The following is a 10,422-nucleotide window of genomic DNA, read 5'->3' on the forward strand; positions in this document are numbered from 1 at the left end:
AGAATAGTGTGATAAATTACTTTGAAACGTTTAAATTTGAATTTAGGGAATTAGTAATTATGTGATATACACATTTAATTATGGAATTAAATGAATTTTGATAATCGATTAATATTTCAATATGATTTAAATATTAATTTCATGAATGGGGATTCATGGTGATGAAATTGGTGATAAATTAATTTAATAATTGATATTAAATTAATAAAACTAATAAATTTGTTTAATTGATTATTAATTATTAATTTTATTAGAAAATTTAATTATTGAATTAATTTTTGTAAAATTAATAAAATTTCTGTTTTAATTAAAGAATTAAAAGTAAAAATTAGTTTTAAATTTTGAAAATTAGTTTCAAAATGAGAAAAAAAAAGACAAATTAAAAAAGGAAAATTCCCAAATGTTGGATTTTTCCACTATTCAAGCTAGCACCTTAGTCATCTTATGATACCAAATTCCACCACCAAATTTGAAGAAGGAGTTGGCTTGTGTTGAGGCACTATAGTTGCATGAAACACCTACATAAAAACATTTTTTATTGAGCTGGAGAAAGACATGCAAAATTTTGATTTTGCTGAGAAAAAGCTAAAGGTTGAAGAAAGATCTTCAATAGTGTACAAGTCTCCTTCTTCATCTCTATTCCCAAATTCCAGCCTATTTTAAGTCTCACAACTCAATCTAAGGCTCCTACAGAATAGTAGGGAAGCTCTAGTGGTGGTCCACGACTAGAATTCGAGAGGATTGCAGCTGATTATCAAGTTTGAAGAAAATTTTCAAAGGTATGTTTGAAACTCTTTTATCATTTGATGAGCATGCTGACTTTAAAGCTAAAATACATGAATTAGAGTGCTTAATGATTTTGTTTTCTTCCGCTGCACGTTTATAGAAACTAACAGTCTTTTCTACGAGCCACAAGAAAACAAGGTATTTGTATCAACAAATGCTACATTCTTGGAGGAAGACCACATGAGAGATCATAAACCATGGAGCAAATTAATATTAAATGAAACTACTGAAGAGTCAACAAGAGTTGCTGATGAAGTTGGTCCTTCATCAAGAGTTAATGAAGAAGTTAGCACTTCAAGTCGCGTTCTTCTCAATCATTGAGAGTGCCTCGATGCAGTGGGAAAGTTGTATCAAATCTTGATCTTTAATTGGGTTTACTGAAACTCGGGTTGTCATACTAGATGATGACATTGAAGATCTATTGTCTTATAAGCAAGTAATGAATGATGTAGACAATGACCAATGAGTCAAACCATAAACCTTGAAATTGAGTCTATGTACTTCAATTCAGTATGGGAACTTGTAGATCTACTTGAAGGGGTTAAACCTATAAGGTGTAAATGGATCTATAAGAGAAAGAGAGATGTAGCTGGAAGGGTATAGACCTTCAAAGCTAAAATTATAGAAAAGGGTTATACCCAGAGGGAAGAGATTGACTATGAGGAATCTTTTTCCCCTATTGCTATGCTTAAATCTATAAGAATTCTCTTGTCCATAGCCATATATTACGACTATAAGATATGGCAAAGGGATGTCAAGATTATTTTTCTAAATGGCAATCTTGAAGAGAGCATCTTTATATCTCAGCCTGGGGGGTTCATAACCCAAGGTCAGGAGAAAAAACTTTGTAAGTTTAATCGATCCATTTATGGGTTGAAGCAGGCATCCAGATCTTGGAATATTAGATTTGATACTGCGATCAAATCTTTTGGTTTTGACGAAAACATTGATGAACCTTGTGTTTACAAGAAAATCATTAATGGTAAAGTAGCTTTCTTGATACTTTATGTAGACAATATCCTACTCATTGGGAATGATGTAAGGTACCTTACTAATGTTAAAAAATGGCTAGCAACCCAATTCCAAATGAATGATTTGGGAGAGGGGAAGTATGTTCTTAGGATCCAAATCATTAGGGATCGTAAGAACAGAACGTTGGCTCTGCCTCAAGCAGCTTATATCGACAAAATGTTAGCTTGGTATTCGATGCAGAACTCTAAGAAAGGTTTATTGTCTTTTAGGCACGGAGTTCACTTGTCTAAAGAACAATTTCTAAAGACACCTCAAGAAGTTGAGGATATGAGACATATTCCCTATGCCTTAGCTGTGGGCAGCTTAATGTATGCTATGCTCTGCACTAGGTCAGACATTTGTTATGCAATGGGAATAATCAGTAGGTACTAGTCCAATTCAGGGTTAGATCACTAGACTGCGGTTAAAAACATCCTCAACTATCTTAAGAGAACGAGGGACTATATGTTGGTGTATGAAGCTAAGGATTTGATCTTTATGGGATACAACAATTCTGATTTCCAAACTGATATGGATTCTAAGAAATCTACGTCAGGATCAGTGTTCACCCTGAATGGGGAGCTGTAGTATGGCATATCATCAAACAAGGACACATTGTAAACTCCACTATAGAGGCTGAATATGTAGCTTCTTGTAAAACAGCAAAGGAAGCAGTTTGGCTCAAGAGGTTCCTAAGTGATTTGGAAGTCGTTCCAAAAATGGACTTGTTTGTTACCTTATACTTTGATAATAGAGAGGTTGTAGCCAACTCTAAAGAGTCTCACAGCCACAAACAAGAAAACATATTGGGAGAAAGTATCGCCTGATACGAGAGATTGTGCAATGAGGAGATGTGATTCTCACAAATATCATTTCAGAGCACAACATTGCTGATCCATTTATAAAGGCTCTCTCGGCTAAATTGTTCAAGAATCATTTAGAAAGTCTAAGTTTACGAGACATGTATATTGTATAATCTAGGGAAAGTGGACAATGTGTAATGGGTATATGGATGCCCTAGTTTATTGTATTTATTTACGATTCTCATTCTTTTGTGTTATTGATATTATGTACATCCCACTAACTAGAGTTTTAGTTCATATGGGAGTTTTTTGGGTTTTATGCCCTAAAACTTGTAGATAGAAAATGTAAATAATTTATTGTCATCAATAAAGAGTTATCGATATTATTTCAATATGTGTATTGATTGTATTGTTTTTGTTTTCTCTTAATTACCCTAAATCCAGCTAACATCCAAGGCTATCTTATGAGTTTTGAGCTGTATGTGGAGAGATACGGGGATTAATTTTCAAAATACAACCTAAATGGTATATAATATATGGTCGGGATAAGGCTGGGTACTTTACCCTGGTGACACTATGGATACGACTCACTTTGTATTTAATACAAATGCAATGATCCAACACATTTGTATAGATGACATGCGAGTGAGTGTATCCTATGCAATGAGTTTTCATAAGACTGAGCTGCGAATAGTAACCATTAGATGTAACTCTATTGACTAGTTAGGTTTCTATTTCAATATGATGACCTAGGCAACTTAGTCTTAATCCTGGGTATATTATGAGTTCCTGTTCATGAGGGATTGTCCTTTGATTTGTAGAGGGAGAATAGAGTAGTTCTATTTTTCAGGGGCAACTTCTACAAAGTTATTGATTTTCGAAGTTTTTACTGTTGGACTATGCTGAATTTTGGTCAATCTGTTCGAGAAACATAAGGTCTCATTTTGAACGGTTGGATCGTCGTTTGAAGCTCTGGTTTATCTATAATTGCTGTCGAACAATATCTGTAAAATTGGGTATTTTTCATTCTTTTTTATTTCTCAAGTGTTGATCTCTTATGTATGAAAGTATTGATGGGTAGTGAAACTTTTTATGATTGATTTGGGTTATTTTCCCCCCAATTTTATCATAATAAGAGAAGTTGACAAGGGCAGATACCTCACAAGTCCAGTAGATTTTACTCTTCACATCTAAGGGGTTTTCCATGATTCGTGTGTTATTTATTTTTAGTCTTCCAAAATTTTATGATTTATTTTCGTCCATTATTGGTTGATTGTTTGGTGATAATTTGGTGATTAATTTGTGTCGAATTGGAGTACTATTGTTTGGTTAATTGTATCCTAGTAGGTTGTTGATATATTACTTGGGTCCTATCAAGTTGGCTCTATTTTTTAGTGTAGCCATGTCCAACGGAAAACCATAGATGAAATCCACAAAAGAAAATTGCAGTCGAAAACTTCACCTCTTCCAACGTTGGAATTCAAATGTCTCTTTAGTTTCTTTTTTTTCTTTTAACTTTCTCTTAAAAAAGAAACTTTTTTGTGCTATCAATATTAAAATAGCCACATCATCAATTTATTTTGGTTTAAAATTAGTCTAGTCATCATCCTAGTCGGTTTCTATTAAGTCACTAATCGTTCTGTTATCTCAAGGACCAAAATTGAGCATCCTTGATATCTCAATGATAAAAGTATTAGATTTTGAAACATAGGGATTAAGTAGAAACTAAACTTAAAACTTCGGAACAAAATGGTATTTTCTCTATTTTTTACTATTATTTTTCTTATTAATTTATTTTATTTTATTCTTTTTACTCATTTTCCAACAAACCCTATCTCCCTCTTCTTCTTCTCGACCTTCTTCTCCACATTTTTCTCTTATTTCTCCATTTGAAATTGCATGAAATCCTCAATTTCAAGCATGGAATTCCCTATAAATTGTAAACTCGCAAAGTGGGAAGGGGGAGAAATAACTAAAAGATTGACAGAGGTAAAACAAGAAGATTAAGAAAGAAACATTCAAAGTAGATTATGAAAGAAAAAGAGAGAAAATTCATTTTGGTTCAAATGCTCCAACAAACCCACGAACGACACATACAGCCCTGACGTCGACGCCCCACGCTCCGACAAGCATTGCAACTATAGCTCCGGTGAACTCCGCAGCCCATCAACCCATCGAGCAGCACAAACAGTCCGGTGACCCACGGTGGCTGCAACTCACTTGCAAAAATAAAAAATAAGTTAGGGAAGGGAAGAAGAGAGCTCCACGGAGAAGAAGAAGAAGGAAGAAGCATTCGGTAAAGGTGGTGGATTCTGTTCTTATTTTTATATTATTTATTGTTTTATTTTGATAAATATGGTGGACCCTGTTAAAAATAGAATTGATCATATTTAGTTTCTTGTTGCTAGTCTTTAGGGTTGCTAGTTTTTGTGCTAGTCTTGTGCTATTTGTTTTGGGTGGTTAGTTTGTTATTTATGGTGTACTTTGAGCCTATATAAGGTCTAATTGGAATGAAATTCAAGTACTGTAGTTTTATATCACTTCCTCTCTTTTATTGGTTCTTTTCATTCTTTTCTATCAGTGGTATCAGAGCCCGGTTGTGACATCTTTTTCTTAGCCATTAAACCAACTCTCATTCCTTTATCTTCTACAATAGCTAGCAAGCATAGAAAATAGCCTCATACAACTATGTGCAACCAGCAATTCCCCGCTTTGATGGTCATTATGATCATTGGAGCATGTTGATGGAGAATTTCTTACGGTCCAAAGAGTACTGGACCATTGTTGAAGCAGGAGTGAATGAACCTGCTGTTGGAGTTATCTTGTCAGAAGCTGACCAAAAGAAGCTAGAGGAACGAAAATTGAATGATTTCAAGGCAAAGAATTATTTATTCCAAGCCATTGATCGTGTCATCTTGGAGATCATTTTGCAAAAGGATACATGCAAGCAAATTTGGGACTCCATGAAGAAAAAGTATCAAGGCACAACGAGGGTGAAAAGACAACAGCTCCAAGCTCTTCACAAAGAGTTCGAGATTCTTAAAATGAAGCAAGGTGAGTCCATGGATGGGCATTTCTCATGGACCTTGGCTATAGAAAACAAGATGCGTATCCATGGAGAGAAGATTGAAGATGTAGCTGTAGTTGAGAAGATTCTTCGGTCGATGGCTTCTAAATTTGCATATGTGGTTTGCTAAATTGAGGAATCAAAAGATATTGATACATTATCAATTGATGAATTACAAAGTTCTTTACTTGTGCATGAGCAGAAAATGACAACAAATACAGGTCCAACCGAAGAACAAGCTCTGAAAACTTCAACTCATGATGAAAAGACTCTACAGGGAGAGGATCAAATAGAGAACGTGGTCGAGGTCGTGGAAGGTGACAAGGAAAAGGACGAGGTGGTGGACATGATCCACACAAGCAAACATCCAACAACAACTCGAGACTTGATAAGTCCAACATTCAATGTTATCGTTGCCATAGTGGTGGACATGATCCATACAAGAAAATATCCAACAATAACTCGAGATTTGATAAGTCCATCATTTAATGTTATCGTTGCCATAAGTTTGGTCATTACAAGTCTGAATGCACAACCAACTTCAACCATGAAAAAGGAGAGCAATCCAATTTTATAGAGGAAAATGAGCAAGAAACACTATTGATGACGTGCCACCATAACAAGGAGCTTGGAACTAACATATGGTATATAGACACTGGTTGCAACAATCATATGTGTAGTAACAAGTCTCTCTTTTCTCATTTGGATGAAAGTTATCATTCTACTGTGACATTTGGTGATAATTCTAAAGTAAATATTGTGGGTAAAGGAAATATTCAAATTAAGACCAAAAAAGGCAATGTTGAAACCATATCAAATGTGTTTTATATTCCTGATTTGAGAAGCAACTTACTGAGTGTTGGACAGCTACAAGAGAAAGGTTATGTCACAACTATCAAAGAAGGCGCCTGTGAGATATATGATCCAAGAAGAGGATTGATAGCTCGTGTCGAAATGGCCTCGAATAGGTTGTTCCCACTCAAACTAGAAGGTTTGGAGTTATGTTTCAAGACTAATGTAGATCAAGACCTCACATGGCTTTGGCATTTGCGATATGCCCACTTGAATTTTAAAGGTTTACAAGTCCTTTCTCAAAAGAAAATGGTGGTTGGCCTTCCCCAAATTTTTCCTCCCTCAAAAGTATATGAAGATTGTGTTGTTGGCAAACAACATCGTCAAAGCTTTCTAAAAGGCAAAGCATGGAGAGCACGTAAATCTCTGGAGTTGATTCATTTTGACATATGTGGCCCATTAAATCCAGTATCAAATGGGGAGAAAAAATATTTTATTTCTTTCATTGACGATTTTTCCAAAAAAGCTTGGGTTTATTTCTTGCAGGAAAAGTCTGAAGCATTCTCAATTTTCAAGAGCTTTAAAGTAGTTGTTGAAAATGAAATTGGGAGAAAAATCAAAACCCTTCGAATGGATCGTGGAGGAGAATACTTGTCACAAGAATTTGTAAATTTTTGTGCTCAGCATGGAATTCGGCACTAGTTGATAGCAACATACACACCTCAAAAAAATGGTGTTGTCGAAAGAAAAAACCGTACTATCCTCAACATGGTTCAAAGTATGATTGCAAACAAGAGAGTTCTAAATAAATTCTGGCCAAAAGTAGTAAATTGGGGTGTTCATGTTTTGAATCGAAGTCCGACTTTTTCGGTGAAAAACATGACTCCTCAAGAAGCTTGGGATGGGCATAAACCATTAATTGATCACTTTCAAGTGTTTGGGTGCATTGCATATTCACACATTCCTGACGAGAAGAGAAGGAAGCTAGATGACAAAGGTAAAAAATGTGTCTTTCTTGGCATTAATGAGCAATCAAAGGCTTACAAACTATTCAATCCCATCACAGGTAAAATTGTAATTAGCCGAGATGTTATATTTAATGAACTAAACACTTGGAATTGGACAGAAGATACTCCAGAGCAACAAACAGTACCTGTGAATTTTGAAGACAGTGATGAATCTTTGACATCTCAACTTGAAAATCCAATACAACAATCGGTTGAGCTTAAGGCTACTGAGTCTCAAACAGGATGTGCAAGTTCTTCAAGATCACAACGAGTTAGAAGGAGACCAACATGGATGGAAGATTATGAGGTTAGTGGTGACCTTTCTGATGGGAGATTTGTCCATTATGCTTTATTATCAGAATGTGATCTGTAATTTTTGAAGAAGTTGTCAAAGATATAAAATGGAAGCAGTCCATGGATGAAGAGATTAAGTCGATTAAGAAAAACAACACTTGGGAGCTATCAGAACTTCCTAGAGGGCAAAAATCCATTGGTGTTAAATGAGTTTACAAGACGAAGCTGAATAAAGATGGCTAAGTATAAAAATGCAAGGCTCGTCTTGTTGCGAAGAGGTACAAGCAATAAATCGGCATTGAGTACAATGAAGTTTTCGCTCCGGTTGCAAGACATGATACGATTCGAACGGTGTTAGCATTGGCAGCACAAAGCAATTGGAAAATTCTTCAAATGGATGTGAAATCAATCTTTCTGCATGGCAACTTGAATGAAGAAGTTTACATAGATCAACCCCCTGAATATGTTCAACAGAGTAATGCAAGAAAGGTATATCGCTTGAAGAAGGCTTTGTATGGATTGAAGCAAGCTCCTAGGGCTTGATACAGTCAAATTGAGGCCTACTTTATTAAAGTTGGATTTGAAAAATGTCCATATGAACATACTCTCTTTATTAAATTCCAACATCCAAACAAGATTTGGATAGTATGTTTGTATGTAGATGATTTGATTTACACAGGAATTGACTCAATTATGTTTGAAGAATTCAAGCAGACCATGATGGTAAAGTTTGAAATGACAGATCTAGGGATGATGCATTATCTTCTCGGCATTGAGGTAATACAATCGGTAGTAGGAATTTTTCATCAATCAGAAAAAATATGCACTGGAGATCTTGGACAGGTTTCAAATGGAGAATTGCAACTCAGCCACAACTCCAGTTGAACCCAATTTGAAGCTCACAAAGGACCATGAAGGAAAGAAGGTTAACAGTACTCTCTATAAGCAAATGGTTGGAAGCTTGATGTACTTAATAACTGCAAGGCCTAATATTATGTATGTTGTAAGTTTATTTAGCAGGTTTATGGAATCTCCAATTGAGCTTCATCTCCTTGCTGCTAAAAGAATCTTACGTTACTTAAAAGGGACTCCTAGTCTTGGCATACTTTATCAAAAAGGAGAAAAACTAAACCTTATTGGTTTTAGCGATAGTGAATATACAAGAGATTTAAATGATAGAAAGAGTACTTTAGGGTATGTTTTCATGCTTGGTTCAGGAGCTATCTCATGGTCTTCCAAGAAACAACCAATTGCCACATTATCTACCACTGAAGCTGAACTTGTAGCAGCAACATCATGTGCATGTCAAGCCATTTGTTTGAGGAACATTCTTGAGAATTTGCATTATAAGCAAGAAGAAGCATCTATCATTCATTGTGATAACACATCAACAATCAAGCTCTCAAGGAATCCTGTCTTGCATGGACGAAGTAAATACATTGATGTAAGATACCATTACTTGAGAGATCTTACAAATGGTGGAATTATCAATCTAAGCTACTGTAAAAGTGAAGATCAAGTGGCAGATATTTTAACCAAGCCTCTCAAATTAGCAACAATTGTGAAGCTTCGAAGCTTACTTGGGGTGGTTTCCTCTACTACTTTAAACTAAATACTAAATTGCATAGTTTTAGTTTAAGGGAGGGTGTTAAAAATAGAATTGATTATATTTAGTTTCTTGTTGCTAGTCTTTAGGGTTGCTATTCTTTGTGCTAGTCTTGTGCTATTTGTTTTGGGTGGTTAGTTTGTTATTTATGGTGTACTTTGAGCCTATATAAGGTCTAATTGGAATGAAATTCAAATACTGGAGTTTTATATCACTTCATCTCTTTTATTAGTTCTCTCCATTCTTTTCTATCACACATTCCCAAAAGTAATGGTATCTTACATTAATATATTTGTTTCATCCATGCAAGACGGGATTCCTTGAGAGCTTGATTGTTGATGTGTTATCACAATGAATGATATATGCTTCTTCTTGCTTATAATACAAATTCTCAAGAATGTTCCTCAACCAAATGGCTTGACATGCACATGATGTTGCTGCTACAAGTTCAGCTTCAGTGGTTGATAATGTGACAACTGGCTATTTTTTGGAAGACCATGAGATAGCTCATGAACCAAGCATGAAAACATACCCTAAAGTACTCTTTCTATCATTTAAATCTCCTGCATAATCACTATCACTAAAACCAACAAGGTTTAGTTTTTCTCCTTTTTGATAAAATATGCCAAGACCAGGAGTCCCTTTTAAGTAACGTAAGATTCTTTTGGCAGCAAGGAGATGAAGCTCAGTTGGAGATTCCATAAATCTGCTAATTAAACTTACAGCATACATAATATCAAGCCTTATAGCTGTTAAGTACATCAAGCTTCCAACCATTTGCTTATAAAGAGTATTGTTGACCTTATTTCCTTCATGGTCCTTTGTGAGCTTCAAATTGGGTTCAACTGGAGTTGTGGCTGAGTTGCAATTCTCCATTTGAAACATGTCTAAGATCTTCGGTTCATATTTCTTCTGATTGATGAAAATTCCCGCTACTGATTGTATTACCTCAATGCCGAGAAGATAATGCATCATCCCTAGATCTGTCATTTCAAACTCTGCCATCATGGAATGCTTGAATTCTTCAAACATAATCGAGTCATTTCCTATGTAAAT

The 10,422-nt window shown here is 35.2% G+C and overlaps 1 protein-coding gene across 1 annotated transcript; it reads left to right on the forward strand.

Moving 5' to 3' along the window:
- Positions 1–8,610: 8,610 nt before the first annotated feature.
- Positions 8,611–9,372, forward strand: LOC120090805 (secreted RxLR effector protein 161-like). Its single transcript, XM_039048514.1, has one exon. The coding sequence runs from the start codon at positions 8,611–8,613 to the stop codon at positions 9,370–9,372; it is 762 nt and encodes a 253-aa protein (XP_038904442.1).
- The last annotated feature ends 1,050 nt before the right edge of the window (positions 9,373–10,422 follow it).

Source organism: Benincasa hispida, chromosome 11, assembly GCF_009727055.1.
Source record: "Benincasa hispida cultivar B227 chromosome 11, ASM972705v1, whole genome shotgun sequence".
NCBI classification, from domain to species: Eukaryota; Viridiplantae; Streptophyta; class Magnoliopsida; order Cucurbitales; family Cucurbitaceae; genus Benincasa; species Benincasa hispida.